We start from the raw sequence: 20,029 nt of genomic DNA on the forward strand, positions 1-20,029 counted from the left end.
ATAACGAAAGAGTGTTCATGAGTCCCACGTACCCTGAGGTACTGTAAGTTCATGTTCTGGTTTGTCTAAACATTGGGTGTTTGATATGTCCAATGAGACACTGTAGCTAGCTCGGTAAGGGGTGAGTTGGTTGCTAAGGTAAGTTTTGGGACACCCTAATTTGCCGAGGTTCCACTCCTCTGTGCACAGTTCTGTGTGAGTACAGAAACCCTGCAACACTACCTTTCTCGCAGGGCCTTTGGATTCATTTTTTGACACGATGAACATCCATCCACGTCGTGGTCGGAGCGCAAACACCAAATACAGTCCTGGTGTGGGTCCGTAAGTGACATCTTCCCGCATTCCTGCAGGGTTTAAATCCTGTTTTCTTTGTCGACATAACAAAGACAAAGAGAATAAAACAAAGAAAAACAGTAAGAGTTACTAAAAGCTACTGAGTATCTCGAAACCGTTAGCATAGACGACGCGGAAAAAAGGGAACTGATGTCATCACGCCGGCGTGGGCCTATTGTAGGAGTCGGTGACGTCAGCGGAGTCGCGAGCGATGCCGTGCCTCTATGACGTCCAAATCCACGTCGGCGCGAAGCTACAAAAAGAATTTCCGAATGTTGCTGGCGCAAGGGGATATTCAACAAGGTGAGGAATCCACACGGCAGATGTATCTATCAGAAAAAAAATTAATGTGTCCTCATGTAATGCAACTGGTGCCATGTAAAGCGCTCAGATATCAGATTTGGATCAAGTTTGCACTATATAAAACTTAGTAAAAGTAAGATACAGTAGTTACCGGTCTCACCATGAGGTGGGGCGCACACCCATGCATAAAGAAAATAAACTAGTCTGGAAACAAACGAGGAGAATTACCACCTACACATTTCAATCAACACCTGCCTGGCCCTCCCATAGAGAAGCTAAAGGATACAGAGATTGAATTTATTTTTAATCTATTTAATATACAAAATGTCACTGGCTTAAGCCAGTATTTTCAAAGAGGCACATTTAAAATAACAGATCCAACAGAGTAAGACCAGGATCTCAACATAAAGAGAACATACAGGACAGGCAGAAAGTCTCCAAAACAGCACTGAAATGTAGAGTTCAATACGTTCTTGATTAGAAGCCGTATGGAGGTTAGAGTAGGAGGAACCAGCTGTGCATTTGCCTTACAGCTTAAAGTCACACAGAATTGTGCATAATTTCATCTGGCGTGGAGTAGCCAGCTTTAGACAAAAACTCACTCCCCACAGAGTCAGGACACCAATGGAGGCAACGTGTAGCATCCATTTGTTGGGGCTTTAATCCCAGTATTGTCTGTCCAGGAAAGAATCAGATCCCAGATCCAGCAGGTCGCAGAAGTGATCTGGGGTTGAGGTTTACCAGCACATGTTCAAAGTTAGTTGGTGTGTAGCTCAGAACAAAAGTCAACCTTGGGAGAAGTATACTGCTACCTTTACATGAATAGGGACACATCTGTAATGTCTGACTGGGCGTGGACCCCACTTAATACTAAAAAATAAAACTATTTTTTATAAGTGCAAACTGCAGTCACAGATGGGAGCAGGTCTAGGCAGAAGGCTTTGCACGTGCAGATCCAGATTGTGTATTTTTGAGCTTCTCCACCATGGTACGTGCATATCTCAACCGACTCGCCAGCTCCTTGCAGCAACCATGCTCTTCTATCAAGCTTAGCTTGTAGGTCCGGAAGTCCCGCTTCTCATCAATGAAGGCAACAGCAGCCATTAGGGGACAGAGAATGATCTTTGTGTGATCCTGCAATATAGGATTGAAATTAGCACCCACTACTGCAAAATGACAATTTCATGTTATGCTCATTTCACATAAATTGCTGTACCCCTCTCCCAGTCAGGAAGGAATCCTAAGTGCCTGCTATATTTACCTTACTCCACTCCAAGCATACAGGCACTTGGTTTAGGAAAGAGCCCCTTTTTGGCAGTAGATATCCGACAATACATATCCACTCACATTACAATCCTTACAACACATCCAAGTAAATTCCCATACCCCTATTAGGAGTTAAACTGTATTGTGGTAGGGTGCAACCCATTAGTTAAGTATTTAAAAAAAAAAAAAAAAAATCAAACTCAAGACTGCAATGGCAGGTCAAGTTAGCCAAGTATGCATGCCCAGGGTCCCTAGCACCAACCCAGTAGTCAATGATGGAGGACATAAAAGTCCAGTTAAGTTGTGGATAGTCTGTACCCGTGAATTGGTTTTATGTACATCGAGTCTGACCTGGAAGAAGTTGATTTGCACAGTTCCGTTGCTTAAGTGCAGAATGATTGCACTTCGGGTGCGGAACCAGGTTCGGAGGTAGGGCATTCGAGCCAGCTCATCGCCCTCACGTGGTGTGATGTTGGCCCCAGCCTTCAATAAATGCTCGCTCATGTAGTTCCTGAAGTACTTCAGCAGTGTGATCTGGGGGAGGGAGGGGAAAAAAGGTTTGAGATGCAAAGCAAACTTAATCCATGTAAGAATGCTGAACTCACAAAGGAAATACATCAACTGAAATAAGTCAAGACACCAGAGAAAGAAGTCTGTCCAGAAAGATTTCATAGCTATAGTACCAAGTAGTGACCCCCCCCCCCCCCACCTTCAAGTAGTCTTCACTGGAATACTGATCGGTTCAAGCATTTAGCAGACTTCTGCACCCACACTTGTACAAGTACAGCAAAATCTTAATATAAAAAAAAAAAAAAAAAAAAAAAAAAGGGCCCTGGTGCAAACACCACTGACAAGTAATCTTTCATGAGCCAATACGACTGCTCTGTGCTTTGAGATTGCAAATGGAGGTGTCAAGTGAATTGGGAAATTTGTGATGGACAGAGCTGAGCAAGTAACCAAGACTCACCTTCTTAGTCAGGACTGTGGGGTAGGATCTGACGTTTAGGTAAGACTCTGCGTTATTCCGCTCGATATACTGCAGGGTGTCGCCATCGTTGTACATGATCAAGCGGGTGGAATCATTGAACAGTACACCAACACTATTATCACACAACTGGTAGCCTGCCAGAGAAAGGGAGGAGTTAAGACAGCTTAATCTGACAATTGTAAATCAAGCACCTAAAATGAAAACACTGAAAGAATACTACTTGTTCTTATAGACCAGCCTGCAATGATGAACATGCAGACTTTGTGAGCCCAGAGTCAATGAAGCCCTATTCAGGTGTTTGCGGTTACAGCAGATGAAGTTCAGGGTCTATACTAGGTCAGAGGGCTCTTCACAAATACCACCTTCTTTTCAGCCAAACTTCAGCCCAGAAGGAAATATTCTTTGCCATGGAGATGCTCAGATTCATGTGAGCATAGTAATTCTGGTTAAATATAACGGTCCTTTAGCTGATGGGATGGTCTTCACAATGTCCCATGTTGACAGTCAGAATATTCTATTGACAGTGGACACCGGTTCAGGACACGATAAAGAAAATTAAACTATGTATGTGCCCTTTAAGCTGAAACAAGACAGTATGACTAGATTACAACGATTATGCTGCCCTTGTTAAGGCTCAAGGTAATTCTGTAGCTCAACTTTCAAGTGCAGATTAATCAAACTATTTAGTTTCATCTGAACAGAAGTCATTTATGGGCAATATGAGAAACTGAAAAGGTCAGCCTTCAAATTCTCGTTGCCACCCAGTACAAGAATTTGGGCACTCTAGTGTCTCACTTTCACCTTATCCATGTCACTCCCCAAGTGCAAAAAAAACCCACAAAAAAAAACAGATCTGGGAATATCACTTGGAAGTAAAACAGAATATGTACTAAGTTTACTTTAAAAACAAAGTGTTCCAGGATGTCAATACTTGTATTCAAGGTTTAGGAATATGAAGGAATCCCAATTATGAATTTCCTCCCGCTCAGATAGTCTTGCGTAAGCACTATGTACACTTTTGCTTGGCCAATTCTAGTAGCAGCAGTAGTTACATGAAACAGCACATCCTGTACTCTGGTTAGGCATGCCAACAACCATACACAATACATACCCAATCCATACTTGTCAGAATAGTCGACCCACTTGCTAACCCAGAATATGGGATTGCAGGCCGGATCCTCAGCTTCCTCTGAAAAACAAAGCACATTGATTAACAGGATCATTGAAGGTTTGGCTACTCTAGTGCAGTCTCCAGTCTGATCAAAGAAAGGCACCTGGTCAATTTTCCATCGCACCCCAGGGTTTAGAGTTAATAATGCCGGGTCAAAGCGAGATTAGATGAACATAGCATACGTTACACTAGAAACACTGGAGACAATCAGCCTCACCCCCTAAAGTTCACAAGTAGTACAATCTTACACCTCTGGTGTTACACCGCTTCAGCTCACCTTGCCGGATGATTGGCCGCTCACAAGGCTTTGTGGCATTGACGCTGGTGAGCTGCTGGAACATCTCCGAGAGGTAGCAGTCCAATGGCTCTGTAATCACCTCATCGTCCTTCTCAGAAACAGCTTGTTTTTCTACCATGGGACTCTCAGGACCTAATCAAGAAAGGCTTCCATTAAATAACTGTTGAAAAAGGTGTAGTACCCCCACAGAACACAATGTGCTCAGCAATTTAAAAAGCCCCCTTGAAAACGAAGATAAAAACCATGTAAACCGAGGCAGACTATTGGTTGGTGGCCAAAACATTTTTTACTGAGGTCAGACTCAAGTCCACCCACTTAACGCCCTAAATATAAACACAAAGGTAAGAAAGCACAAATGAAAATATAAGTATTCCAAAGAATGGACAAAAAGTATGTCTGGAGCGGTGGATAAAAGGCCTTTTAGAAGTCTACTGGTTCAGAATTATATAATTCCAGGAGGCTGAATTATAAGAATCAGTGCACGAGATAATACAACTGTATACCATGCTCACTGGAGGTTGGAAAGTTCTGGTTGAATGTAAATTCCCCATACCAATCGCTCCCACCAAGATGCCAGTTCAAACTGGGCACAGATGCTGTGGAAAGGGGTGAATGGGTTGAAGTGTAGACTGCAGCAGGCAGTGTTCTGCTTACCTTTATTGAGAGCAGCCAATGGTTTGCGACCTGTCTCAATACTGGTTGGGGCGATGGAGAACCGGGGAGGCACAGTCAGACAGGTGGCGGGAAGCCGGACTGGAATATATCCAGACGTGAAGAACTCATCGGTTAGCAGCTCGTCGATGGTGGGGCGAGTGTTGGGATCGGACTGCAGCATTTTTGATATAAGATTAGCTGCTACCGGGTTAATGTGCTGGAAGAAAAAAAAGTGAGGTGAAGCCATGACACAGGAAGTCAAATATATACTCTTCCCACAAAACAAGCAATTGAATAGAGCCAACCATTACAAGAACTTCGAGCCAGACGTAGCAAAGGGCCCTTAGTGTGAAGCCCCTCCGGCCTCATTGGTATCAGACTAATATTTTACCTTTCAGTCAAAGGGTTTTAGAACCATGTGCCTCACCCCTTCAACACCCATAGAAATGCAAGGGTTTTAGATAAACATGAGCTACTAGCAGGTTAGACCTCGTTCATTTATGCAAAATTGAGTGCGCGTTTAGCTAGCCCCAAAGTCACAAGACAACAGTCTGCATATTTGATTATGTAAACACCAGCTGAGGAGAGACTGCAGCAGTGATACTTCGGTCATGCACTTTACCCATACAATAAATCTGTCAGCAAGTTACTCAGGTCAAGCCACTAACTCTTAACACCAAGGGCCATCAAACAGAGTATAAATCTGCATAGGAGCAGAAAGCATGAACTCCCTCGTACTATCCTCACCTTTGGTATAGTGTACTCATTCCGTTTGATCCGCATATAGGTTTCCTTGAGGCAGGATGTTTCAAAGGGTGGCTTTCCAACGAGGAGTGTGTACCTGGAGGACACAGCAGAACAAAGGACTGGAGTCATTACCAAAGTCAAAAAGTCGGAGATCATATTGCCCAGACGGTGGGACGACTGAGCTTAAATCACAGCCAACGTGCCAAGAGTGATTACTGCATCTTGTCAGTGTGCAGATTAATATTCCCACTCCAGTCTCACCTGATCTACTCCATGACATAAAATTGTGGCGTTTGTGGGAAGCGCACTGCATTTTAACAATGCTACTGCAACCTTTGAACATTGACTTAATCATTGCCACCACAAAAGATTTCATAGTACACAAGCCTTTGAAAAAACACTCTTCGCACACTTTCAGTGCAATCCTTTTTTGGGGTGTGTGTGTGTGGGGGGGGGGGGGGGGGGGGGGGGGAGGGAAGATTATGCACAGCAAGGCCTAGCAACCAATATTAACATGTAAGTCAACTATTGCCGTTTTAACAACCCAAAAGGGCTACGGAGGCCCCAAAAAACGTTTTAAAATCTGGAGAAAAAATATAAAGGAACATCCTTGTGTTCTGGGCAAACAGGATTATGATCACGGTCTTAGATGGAGGATTTGGCCTCTAAACAGCATCCAATGAAAGTATTAGATAATGTAATAGCCTGCTGCCCTGTTATGTCACTTATGGCGACACTCTACCTTTAAAAAAAAAAAAAGCACAATACCGACCGCCTCTTCAAAGCTGTACTTACAAAATGCAGCCAAGGGACCAGATGTCCACCTCAAAACTGTGACCCTTTTTGCCAAGGACTTCAGGAGCGATGTAATTTGGAGTCCCACACAGCGTTTTCTTGCGTTCACCATCAAATTCTATTTTTGTCGCCAAACCAAAGTCACCTAATTAAAGGAAGCACATTTTAGATGCTAGCCAGAAGGAGCACAATAAACAAATCCTTACACCCCCAAAACCCAGCCACCTAGGCAAAATGCCAGCATTATACCGCTGGGTGACCAAAGGATCTAAATCTATACAACAAAATAGCGACACAAGGAATGCTTGCTCCAGTTATGGACATCCACCCCAATACATCTGAAAGGTAGGAGCCGCAAAACCTCACAATTCAATCCAGTTACTCACCTACTGGAGTAAAGTACAATCTTGACAAATGCTTATTAATGGGAGGCAATGTACCACATAGCTACCAGACCACTCATGCCGTCTTAGCTGCTACTTTTTGCACAAGTAGTAGAGTTATATTGTCTGGACTTCGGCCAATGCCCTAGAACACATTGGGCATCCACCCTGCAGTCAAATTAACTGATGTCTCGGATGGGTTTTTAATCCTGCATCAGAAGACGCAGAGACCAACAGATACCTGCTCCTGAGGGCTCTGTCAGATGTCAACTGGGGGGGAAAAAGTTTTCCTAAACTATGGAAAAAACTTAGTTACCATTCTTAGAAGCATTTTTTAGTAAAATGTGTTGATGCATGCTTGTATTTCCCCAAAAATATTCATAATCCAAATCAGTAACCAGTTTCAACTAAAGCATAGCAAACATGAAAAACAAGCATTGACAAAGCCAATGGTATGACGTTGGTCAGCTTTGGATTTGTTCATGGTCGGGTCTTATTTTGACATGTTTTTGTAAGACTGAGACTAGCTGATGAATCCTACACAAACCATACAAGGTAGGTTTGCACAGACTCCAAAGGGCTTGCCAATGGCTTACTGCTACCTCCAGCACGTAGATCTCCTAAAAGATGGCAAAATAAGGGAATTGCTAGCATTCAAACCCTACTATCAGAAGTTATTAGAGCTCCCATGAGATTGCTGCCATAATTGGGCATCGCACTACTTAGCAAAGGGACATGTGCATTTTGTTACAGAACAAGTAGATTTATGAAGCAACCTGTTCCATGGACAAGTAATATTAAATTCTACACCCCTGATAGTATTCATGAATTGGTCAAGGTTATCAACCTCAGGGTTGCAGGATTACAAAGTAAAATTATTTGTACTGTGGTTAACATGTCTTCACAGCATAGTCCCATCTTCGCATATACAATTGCATGAAGCCGCTTTAGAACGTCAATTAGGTGCTACTATACACAGGTTTATTACGCTAAAACTACTAAACAGTAACCTACCTATAACAATAGTGGACGCCTAAACTCTTCAATCATATGCCTTGATTATTCCAATCTAGCAGTAAGTTTGTTGATTTGGAGTCACTTCCCTTTTAACATATTTTGTCACCAATATTGGGCTGGAGTAGAGGTTAGTGATGGCCAATTACAGAGGCACTAACTGCAGCTAATTCTTCTTCACTTAAGCAGTTAGCACACCACCTCTGGCCCCGTGTGAGATCAATTAAGGCCCACCCCAAGTTTGCCTCTTCCCACAATTGCATCTGTCTAAGAGAGTCTTCAAATTTGTGGTTTTTCCACCTACTGCTTGTGCGTCCTACAGGTAACAAAGCAGTTTAACTCCTAGCATGAGGAGTCCTTTCAATCAATGCATTTATAAAGCTCACTACATACCCGTGAGGGTCTCAAGGCGCAGGGGAGAGGGGGTGGAGAATAAAAAAAAATAAAAATAAAAATTGCTGCTACTGTTTGAAGAGCCAGGTCTTGAGGAGTCTCCTGAAGGTTAGGAGGTCTTTGGTCTGCCGCAGGCGGATGGGAGGGTGTTCCATGTCTTGGTGGCGAGGTGGGAGAATGATCTGCCACTGGTGGTCACTCTTCGGATGCTGGGGACGGTGGCGAGGGTGTGGTTTGCGGAGCTGGCAGGTGGGGGTGTAAAGGCTGAGTTGGCTGTTGAGGTATGCTGACCCGGTGTTGTGGAGAGCCTTGTCTGCATGGGTGAGGAGCTTGAAGGCTATCCTATTGTTGATGGGGAGCCAGTGCAGGTCTCTTAGGTGGGGTGTGATGTGGCTGCGGTGAGGTATGCAGAGGATCAGGCGTGCAGAGGCGCTCGATGCATTGGAGCAGTTTCAGGAGTTTGGCCGGGGCCCCTACGTAGAGTGCGTTGCCGTAGTCCAGTCTGCCGGCGAGGGCCTGGGTGACCGCCCTTCTAGTTTCAGTGGGGATCCACTTGAAGATCCTGCGAAGCATGCAGAGGGTGTTAAGGCAAGAGAAGGAGATGGTGTTGACCTGCTTAGTCATCGAAAGGGTGGAGTAGAGGATGACCCCTAGGTTGCGTGCGTGGTCGGTGGGTGTAGGGGTGCTCCTAGTGCAGTCGGCCACCAGGAGTCGTCGCAGGCCAAGGGGGTGAGTACGAGGATGAGGACCTCAGTCTTGTCAGAGTTCAGCTTCAGTTGGCTGTTTCTCATCCAGTTGGCGGCCTTCATTCCTTTGTGGAGGTTGGTTTTGGCTGGGGGGGGTCTTTGGTGAGGGAGAGGATCAGCTGGGTGTCGCCAGCGTAGGAGATATGGTTGTGCGCCGTCGAGTGGTGCCATGTAGACGTTTAACAACGGTGGGATGAGCCTTGGGATATGCCGCAAATTATCTTGGTGGCTTCAGAGCGGAAGGAGGGGGGGGGCAGACTGTTCTGCTGGAGGGGAAGGAGGTGGTCCAGTCCAGGGCCCGCTCTTGGATTCTGGCGTTGTGGAGCCATGTTTGTAGTGTGCGGTGGCAGACCGTGTCGAAGGCAGCTGACGGGTCCAAGAGGATGAGGGTGTGTTTTCTCCCTTGTCAAGCAGGGTCCTGATTTCGGTGGCGGCGATGAGGGCAGTCTTGGTGCTGTGGAACCCAGACTGGGACAGGTCCAGGATCGGTTCTCCGCGAGGAAGCTGGTCAGTTGTTTGTTGACAGCCTTTTCAATGACCTTCGCATGGAGATGGGTCAGAAGTTCTTGAGGTCCTTGGGGTCTCAGCGGATGATGGGGTAGTGACTGTTGAAGCGGTTGTGGATGTCTGATCTTGCGATAGGTGGCCAGCAAGCCGCACAGGTCTTGTGACAGTGGGATGTGGTTGGTGTTGGAGCTGGGGTTGGAGAGTTCCTTCACAATGTTGAAGAGCTCTTTGCTGTTGTGTGCGTTGTCTAGGTGGTCTTTGAAGGAGGTCCTTTTGGCGGATCTGATGAGGTGGTGGGGTCTGCGGGTGGCGTTCTTGTGGACTGTGTAGCTTTCCAGTGTGTTCACGGATCCAGTTTTCGAGTTTGGCAGGTTCGCTTGGAGGCCTTCGGTGAAACAGCTGGCTCTTGCTGTGTGGTGTTGGAGGGCTTCTTGAGCGGGGAGAGGGTGTTGGCAGTCGTCGATCCACTGTCTGAGGCTATGGGAGAGGGCGGTGGTTAGCTGGTCCTCGGTGACTTTGCTCCATCGGCGCCCCGGGGCAGCTGCTGGGTGCGGTGGTGTGTTGTGGGTTTCCGGAAGGTGAAGTGGACGCAGCAGTGGTTGGTCCAGTGGAGTTCGGTGGTGCGGTTGAAGACGTGGGAGCTTGCTGAGAAGATGGGGTCATGTGTGTGGTCGGCGGAGTGGGTGAGTGTTGTTACAAGTGGTCTGATTCAGAGGTTGTCGATCAGGGTGGAAGAGTTGGAGTTGTTGTTCGAGGTGGAACTTCAGGTCTCGAGGAAGATGTAGTCTGTAGAGGAGAGGGCGTGTGTGCTGATGAAGTTGGTAATGGAGTCGCGAACTGCGGTTGGGGTCTGGTAGAGGAGGGTACCTCCAAGGGTGGTGTTGGGGTCGGGTGTGGATCAGGAAGTGCAGGTGTTTGGCGGTATCTGATGAGATTTTGAGGGCGTTGCTGTGGACGATGGCAATTCCTCCTCCTGCTCAGTTGGTGCAGTCCTTGCGGGTAATCTTGTAGCATTCCGGGATGGCTATGGCGATGTTGGGGGTGCGGAGGAAGGGTTCAGACAGGTCTCCGTCAAGAAGGAGACGTCTGGGGCATTGGTGTCTAGTAGCTCCCAGAGTTAGACTGCGTGTTTGCAGGCTGATCGGGTGTTGAGCAGGATGCATGTTGGGGTGGGTCTTCCATAGGTGGGTTGGCGGGCTGAATGCTGGGGAAGCTGCAGTTCTGGCAGAAGGGTCCTTGGGTGCACTTCGGGGCGGCCAGGCAGCAGGTGCATGATCGTTCGGCATTGAGGGGGCAGCGTCGTGGTGGATGCCGGCGTCAGAGGGCAGGAGTCCAGACGCAGACAGACTCTGCACAGTCGTGCAGTGGTCTCCATATAAGGGAAGAGCAGCTGGGAGGCGGGGGGGGGGGGGGGGGGGGGGGAGAAAGACATGGGATACAGAAGGCAAATGGGGTCAGTAGAAAACAAGTAGGGGGGTCAGCACAATACAGGTAAAAGTAAAACAGTAAGGGGCACAAAAGGAAAGTGGAGAGAAGCAGGCAACAATCAGGTGACAATTACAGGAACGCAATCACCGGTGCAGAATGATGCGGCGAACTTACGGCAGCAGCGGGGAGAGGCAAGGGCACACAGGAGGTGCTGTGTGGCACGGGGAGCGGCCTGGCTTGCAAGCAGGGTCCTTCCAGCTGGCGTTCTTTAGAGAAAGTGGGTCAGTTATATTTGTTTTACATTGCGATACCATTTTCAAAATAAAGTGAAGATTGGTGAGAACTTTGCCTTCATGTTCCTCAGAAGTTCCTGCTTGAATCTCAAGGGAATTAGAGCCAGGATGGTGTTTAAATGAAATGCTTTTGTAAGAAACAAGTTTACATTGGAGGTGGTCAAATTTGCTCACTTTTTTTTAAATATCTTCTTGAACCTTTTGATTACTTACCCAAGTTATGTTAAAGTGTTATTCACTTATTCTAATGTATGCCACTATGGCAGATAAGATCATGTACTACTGGTGAGAATTAGGTTTAGAAAATTAGTAGAGAACCTAACTTATGAAGTTATCAATAACTATGCCAGACAAGCAGTTTACTTGGTAGCAAAGAATCTGCAAAACGTTGGTTTTCCCCCTCCCCAATTATGTATTCTGCCAGTAGATGTAAAAGTCCCTGTGAGCCATACTACAAGTTTGAGGCTGGGGTATCTTTGGTGACATGTTTCCTTGTTGTGTTAACAGGTCTATTGATTGGGATTTATTATAGCAGGTCTTTTCAGCAGATTACCCTGTTTGGAATGCTCATTGTAAATTGTGAGTTACTGGAGTTTTACTTCAGGTTTGAAACATTTAGAGAATGACAGATGTTTTCACTTGCTTCCAATTCAAACATCGAAAAAAAAGTTAATGGATGGGACATTTATGCTAGACTTCCCTGTGAAGGCATCTCCTTCAACTGATGTTTGAAACAAGAAAAAGTCAGAATTCGTTTCTGAACCCAAACCACAAGGCGAAATGAGGAGCATGCGATCTTACAAGAGATTCTGGATACAAAGCTCATTCATGTTCATTTAAACTCTAGTATGCTTTCCTAGTTCTTCAATTCTGCATAGCCATTTAATTGCATTGGTTAAATCATTACATTTACTTGGCTTGGAAGGACACGTTTCACCTAGTTAGCGGTCAGGTTTAGGGCTGGTAAATATACCCAATGTCGCTATCATTTATCCACAAAGATCTAGCATCTCTGGGCTACTTGAAGAATAAGGCATGAAAAAATAAGTTACGCAACGTGCCTAAAAAGCTTGATGTGCAGATTCACCTGAAGATGATCAGTTTTTCAATTGATTACCCTTTAATGCTAGTTATCAGACAAGACCTTAGTTTCTCATGCAAGTAGTGATCCATAAACATTCCACCAAAACTATAGTTCATTCACAAAACGGTGTAATTAGTCATTGGTACAAGCTGACTGGGTCAGATAAGGAACACATTTGCAACAGAAACCCTCCGATAGGCCAGTCCCTATTAGCACTCCAAGCAGCTTAGAATACACAACCATATGGATAACCATCCTAAAATAACCACTGGCAGCAGATACTCTAAATCAAGGTGACAATTGTGGCATTAATAGTCTTTATCCCCCAATCATGGCTGCCCTCATTTATCTTGGAAAAACCGCAACACCAGAATTTCTGGGAGCAACCATGGAAGGGAGAGTCCTTGACCAATTGGAAGGCTTGTCCTTTTCAAAATCTAAGGCTACAGCCATTAACCCATTGAACACCACCCAGTCATCCTTATGCATATACAACATGGCAAAATCTTCCAAAACTCACTTTATGGAACTAGTGATCAGATTACATCACCGTAAGGAATGATGGTTGCGACCTGCTGCTTTATTCCTCGCAGCAGCCTTACATAACTTTAAATAAGTTGTTTTGCACCCCGTTCTCTACTTTACTCCTAACAAAAATACAATCACTTGTGCAAAAATCTGCCACGGTGTACCCCTTCTTCAATTGATTTACATGTTTTTTCTTCAAAGATGTGCTCTCAATTAAATACACTTGCCACTATTCTTAGGATAAACAAGCCTTTAATAGTAAGGAACTGCATGTTTTAATGATCTTGGACTACCAAGGCAGGGCAGGCTGGGTGTCCTGTTCCTTTGTGGGAGCAGAAGGCAAGACCTTTTGAGGTGTAAGTGGGGCTGGGCACAGCTACTCAGTCATCCTGCCAGGTCACTGGTAGGAATACCCAAACGCCAACAGTAAGACTTCACAGTAATGTGACACTGACCAGACAGATTGTTGGACAAGAAAGCGCTAACTTACTAAAAACTCAAAATCAGACTTCACCATTAAAGGGGATTTTACATAATTAGAATATAGACAACCTCTCCATCTGCTCCAAATCCAAAGTTAGCACTTATTAAATGTGATAAGGTAACCCTGTGCTAGTCAATGGGGGAGAAAGGCCTTACGACAGTGAAAAACAGCTTTAGGAGTTTCCCTGCAAGGATATGTAAAGACTTAACACGTCCCTTTAAAAAAAAAAAAAAAAAAATATATATATATATATATATATATATATATATATATATATATAATAAGAGCCTGCTCAACCTGCCCTATAAGCCTTTAGGGCGGTTTATGGGTATTAAGAAGGAAAGATTAGGCCTGGCAAAAAGGTGCATTTTGTGTAGGCCATTCAGGAACCAAATATTTTTGTTGTGGCTAGAGCCCTCCAGAGTTAACACCTATCCCACCTACAAGATCAGTAGGGGAAAGATTATCCAGAACTTGAGAATAATTGCAATGAATTCATTATTTTAACAATTGTTGCGGTAAGCTCAACAAAGAGAAATAAAGCAGTGGGATTACACAGAAATACAGACAACTTCAGTCTAACAGCAAAGATTACTTATTCAAACCATATTAAACTTTCAAACCATATTAAACTTTCAAAGCATATACCATAAATAACCAGAGGTCAGCTCAGTGGACAAACGAGTGAAAGGCATCACAGAGCTATCATTCCAAGCTCCACCATAAGTCAACTAATTCAAGATCTAAGACACTGGATAACTAGAGCATAAGCACCAATGCCCAAGCATGAGGAGACTACTGTCTAGTAGGCGAGGCCATGCATCAAGTCTGCATATTAATGAAGCATAACATTAGAGACAATGTTAACAGTCTCTAAAAGAAATCTACTTTTTTTATATTGCATACAGGTAGTGATAAAATACACCTGCCAGATGCAATCAATACTTTACAGTATATACACGAATCAGGGTTTCAATCCGTCCCCTTTAGCAATTGGCTTTCAAGCAGTTTTAAGGAATTTACATTAGTTGGGTTGTACTCGGGACCATGGCATTTCAAGTAAAGTTACATGGCAGAAACACCTTTTCTTCCTGCCTCTGGCCTTCTTGACATCAACCGGTGTTGTACAATTCTGTGTGGGCGGGCTATTTTCACAGTACACTTAGATTGCTTCACTAAACAAAGATTTACCTATTTTCACCTCCATGTCATCATTGAGGAAGAGGTTACCAAGCTTGAGATCACGATGGATGACCCGGTTCCGGTGTAAATACTGGCACCCCAGGATGGTTTGTCGCATGTAGTATCGGGCCTCTGGTTCAGTCACCGCTTTCCTCCTCTTGTGCAACTCCAGTAGAGACTGCAAGGATAATCAGAGCATGAGAACTGGCATCTCAAATAAGCAACCATTCTTGCTTCAAACTCGAGTGAAGATTTCACTATTTCGTTCCAGCCATACAAATAATGTTGTAATGAGCAGCGCAGCAGGGGCAATCACATGTCTCCATTTGAAGTGCCTAAAGACCATGCACCATTTAGGATCTGGTATTAACTCCACCCTCATTAAAGGGGTTCTAGGCTAGTATGTATTACTAATACCACAAGCTGCATCTTTTAATTCTCCACAAAGTAGAGAATATGGGATCCCACGGTCAACACAATGGTAGTGTTCCAATGTTAGACCACTACACATTTAAACAAAAGCAGATGTGATATGTACATGGGTTACGTTTCACTAATATAAGGAAGTGTCATGTAAACTGCCCACACAGGCGTTGTCCATAGCTAGAAGGCAAAACTATATAAAGACTTAAGTAAAACTGGTGTACTATAAGCATTTTACAAATATAAACTATCATTACTCATAGCACAGCATATATTTCCCCAGTGACGATTAAAGGTGCTAATTTAATAGACATGTTTGTGTCGTATAGGACTATGAGGTTGGCCCACTGGAATTCTAAAGCAGTGGAACAGTAGAAGTGGCAGTGTTGAAAAAGTTATAAAAAGTGTCAAAGGTTTTTTTTTTTAAAAGCAGATTATGCAGCATCATCTGACTGTATTTAGGTTTTTGGATGTCTTAATTAAAAGAGAATGTTGCACCCATTGTTAACTGTAAAGGAACCCACCATAACACAAGCACATCAGGCACTTTCAGAGCGATAAAGAGACGTTGTCGAATCTGCAGATGGTGAATTGTGGCAAATCCATAATTATGAGGAAAACACAATAGCATTTCAGTGGAGGCTTCAGTGCTAGAATAGGGGGTGTGGAATTTCTACAGCTCGACACCAAGAACATGCTTGGGTCAAGGGCAACATGTCCACCGGACAAGTAGGACATATCCTGTTAGTTTACAGTAGAACAATATGGATCTGAGAGATTACTGCCTGCAAGGGAAGGCTTGTATCCATATGCATAAATTTATCAACCCCATGGATTATTAATGCAGTAATCCGAGTTGATCTTGCATTACCAACATTAGTTCCGGGAAAAACCCTACTGCCGAATCCATGCAAAACTATAACGGCAAAATCAAAAGCAAGGGCCATATTCTTAAATGTCAAACTGGCACCTGCAAATATGTCTGCATTGGTGCAATGTTATTGGTTTTGTAGCTATTTGTAATGTGCATGTACGCCAGAGATTCGTGGCGCCAACAACAAGTTGGGGGGGATCGTGAACAAAAATAAAGCAAAGAATTATAGATTAAAAATGAATGTTTAGTAGCCCGCGGACGATCATGGTATTTAATTTGATAGTGTCTTAGTTGTGATAGAGGTGCAGAGGTGCAGAGGCGAGAATGCATTGAAAGAAAACGTGTATTTCAGAATTCAAACTATGTGGAGCCATGAAATCCTGAATGAAAAAAAGAGCAATCGTGGAGCATCTTGCACACTACGAGAACTGTATGATTTTATTCCATGCATCCAGTGTACCCTATATGTGAAGAAAACTCCGCGTGCAGTTTAGTACTCGTTGTTATACTGGCGATATTCAGATCGGAGGCTACTTCGTTCTATATGTACGGGGCCTGCATAGTGTAAAGACTTTGCTTTAGCACATACATAAACAATGAGCAAACAGGAAATGCCTAATGGCTCCGAATATGGCCGCGCTACAAGCAACACCCAATAAGTAAGAGGCCATGGGGGGCGGGCAGTCCCATCCTCTCCGTGAGAAATGCCAATATCATTAACAAGACGCCGAGAGCTCCTCGTTTTGCATAGACTGCCCCGTCACCTTGTTTTGTTTTCTCTACCGCATGTGACGTCAGCAACTATTTAACTCGAGGGCACTGCGCATGCGCGGCCCTTTAAACATGGCCCAGCCACAGGATGGAATGTTGAGACAGTTGGAGCGCGTGGCCCGCGCCATCTCCCGCCTCCGGGTTTCCCGGGATACCGAGTGGGAGCGTCAGGCGGTCCCCAAGGATGCTGAGCTCTTACCCTCGAGCAGAGGATCCCAGGCAGCCTTACAGACGCTGTAAAATACACCCACCGCGTACACAGCCAAGACCACGTATCCGCCCCGCCCTCCGTGCATCTGACAGCCACCACCACCTGTGCTCAGTGTAGGATTGGGGTTTCATCCTGGTTAGAATGGTTATGAATCTTAATTCCTAAGAATCGGAACAAATACACCCCATAGACAACTATAAAGTTAGACAACTATAAAGCTCCTTTCTCTTTGACGTAATGTTGAGGATAGTTAACCTCAAATTCTACCAATCCGGGACCACAGAACAGGCGAGATTAAAATATCTGCAATACACATCCCTGCCACTACCATTCGCACCTCCTTAATCGCCTTTCATATGCAAGTAACCCACTATCTAGATGCGCCAATTAGAGCATGAAGGCCGCTAGGCCTCCCCAGACTGTTAAAGTGATCCTTTCAACATTTAATTTAGCTAGTCTAAATTATACACAGTGCCAACAAATGAGCTCAGAGTTGGGCACACTCAGTCCTAAACCTAATGCACCAAAACCGATCCATGCATAGCAGTCCTTTGAGCGTCCCACTAGTTACGCCCGCACCTCCCCCATAAACTCCTCCAGCAATACCAAATGAACCCAGCCCTGTGGCCTGGGGTTACTGTGCGTACCCTGCGCCGGCACAGCTCCAGCACCACGTAAACGAAGTCCTGGTCCTCGAAGAAGCCGCTGAAGCCCACCACGTGCGGGTGGCCCAGGCTGCGGTGGATGGAGATCTCCATGCTCATCTTCTCCTTCTGGTGCGGCTTCAGCAGCAGGCTCTTGGGCACGATCTTCCCGGCCAGCACCTCGTCCGTCTCCATGTCCGAGATCTCGAAGCACTTGGCGAAGCCGCCCTTGCCCAGGAAGCGGCCGCGCTTGTAGCGCCGCCGGGTGCGGGGGTCCACCAGGATCTCGGGGATCTCCTTGGGCACCGGGGCAGGAGGCCGCGCCGCCTCGGGCTGCCTCATCGCGGCGACCGAGGCAGCTGCCTTCCCGGGGATGGCGGACATGACAGGGTGGGGAGAATGGGGGTAGAGAGCCACAGGGGGAATGTCCGCGGGAGGGAACAAATGGGGGGCCGGGAGGACTTTTCCGTTCAGTTAGGAGCGTACAGGGGTTCGGGTAACTCCTCCGGCTTAACTTTCCGCCTCTCCTCTTCCCGTACTTCTCTCTCTGCCTCCGTTTCACTTTCAAACCCACCCGCCGGTTCGTTAAGACTCGCTTGCGCGCAGCTGATTGGTCCTTATGATTTAAAAAGTCGCTGACCCCGCCTCTTCCGTGCCGCGCAGCTCCATGGGACGTGGAACTTTAAACGCGAGTACAACAACAACAAGCTTTATTGGCAGGCGGACAGCGTTGGATTGACAAACACAAACAAAGGACTACGGCAAAAGAGGAGCCGGTGAGCAGCAGACATTGATAAATGACTACAACTAACACATTGAAGTGCGGAGATGGAGCAATATTCGGTGAAAGTTGTGTGAATGACGTTTGGCGTACGTGAATGAAATAAAGCCACTGCCTATTTAACCCAAATAGTGTAGCGGTATTACTTGGCTAGTTATTTGGGATCTATATTTTTTGACTCGTAAGTGTTGGAGTTTACTTCTACTTTTAAGATCCTGTAGTTTCTTTCACGTTTCACGAAAATTATTTTTCTCGTTCATTGTCGACGTATGGGTTTTTTGCTACGGGCACATCTTCTTTGTGGTAGGCTTCACAGCATGATAGTTATGTCACCCTGCGTGATCTTTCCATTTGTGGAATGTTCGGGTTAGGGCATTTCCTATAATAATTCATTAATTTCTTTCTTTATTCGATTTTTTAAATAAAACCATAAAAGCACATTCAAATGCACGATTTCTTCAGAATAATAAATCATAACTGTAAGAATATATATGCACTTAAAAAAATTAGACCATAATTCATCTAGTCCATAAATCATTTCCTGACAATCACTCTAATGAATTTTAGCAAGGTGAGTCGAGCCTAATTCATTATTCGAAGTGATTGTGCAAAAATTATTCAGCAAGGATTTAAAAATCTTATCCTTTACCTTTTCCTTAACCTCAGGGGCAGAACAATGAAATGTAAAACTGCAGTACACTCCCTTGCAGAATAAGTCAGGCCCAATTAATTATTTAAAGTGCTCATGCAAAAACTAGATAGCAAACGTAAAAAAAACATATTTAATTTCCATAGCCTCTGGGTCTCTACAGTGAAATTTAAAACTACAATACAGATCACAGGTGAGCCATTCTTCCCATAAATTTGGCCAAAGTAAATCAATCCTAATAAAGGATTCTGAGAGCTTGTGCAAAAATAAAACCTGAAAAGCAAAAGTTATAAAATCATAACATGTATCTTTTCCTTAACATCAAGACTTGAACAATAACGTTGAAAGTTGCAGTGCAAATTACAGGTGGATCAAGACGCTGGAGGGAAATCAAGCCCTTCTTATATGATTTAAACAATTTCCCTATAAGCACAGGACGTTAAAAAAAAAGTAATCTGTGGGGGGCATGGCCAGCCAGGATGGCCGTTCCGACGTAATCCGGAACAGCTCCTCTGCTATCAAGCTAAAAGCAAGGGGGTATCGCTATCAATTAATCAATCGGGGTTTATAAAGCACGCTGCTCACCCGTGAGGGTCTCAAGGCGTGGGGGGGGGGAGCTCCAGTTCAGTCAGAGAGCCAGATTTTGGTGTTCTTTCTGAAGGTGTGCATGGTGGGGAAGCGTCTGATGTTAACTGGGAGCTCGTCCCCCGCAATGCAGTGTTGTTAGCAGTGATGTCATTTCAGATTTTGCAGTGATGTTATCAATGATGTTGTAGAACATATCATGAGTGATGTAATATGTGGGTGTGGCTGCGACTGCAATGGAGGCAGACGTGTTTGGATAGAGCTCTTAAGGAGGCTCCCCTAAACAGGCTGCTTTCTCCATGCATAATCGTTTCTGGAGGCTGCGACAACGAAGAGACAATGCAAGACAGTATGTTGATGCAGCGATGTAAATTCTAACTCACCCGAGCCTCGCTGCGTGGAACCCGACTGTCGGGACTGATTGTTGTATGGTCCCGGCTGGGCAGGCTCTGTCTACTCGAGTCCGTGGTCTGGCTCCTACCACTAGGCCGAAG

At 45.0% G+C, this 20,029-nt stretch overlaps 1 protein-coding gene across 1 annotated transcript; it reads right to left on the minus strand.

The window, feature by feature from the left end:
- Nucleotides 1-932: 932 nt before the first annotated feature.
- Nucleotides 933-18,128, minus strand: PLK1 (polo like kinase 1). The gene is made up of 10 exons (XM_078664797.1): nt 17,524-18,128; nt 14,607-14,775; nt 6,556-6,700; nt 5,761-5,854; nt 5,014-5,230; nt 4,339-4,491; nt 4,002-4,079; nt 2,870-3,024; nt 2,254-2,436; nt 933-1,770 (listed from the first exon to the last, which is right to left on the minus strand). The coding sequence occupies exons 1-10, from the start codon at nt 17,902-17,904 to the stop codon at nt 1,564-1,566; spliced, it is 1,782 nt and encodes a 593-aa protein (XP_078520923.1). The 5' UTR covers nt 17,905-18,128; the 3' UTR covers nt 933-1,563.
- Between the last annotated feature and the right edge of the window lie 1,901 nt (nt 18,129-20,029).

The sequence above is a fragment of the Lissotriton helveticus genome, chromosome 10 (genome assembly GCF_964261635.1).
Source record: "Lissotriton helveticus chromosome 10, aLisHel1.1, whole genome shotgun sequence".
Lineage (NCBI taxonomy): Eukaryota > Metazoa > Chordata > Amphibia > Caudata > Salamandridae > Lissotriton > Lissotriton helveticus.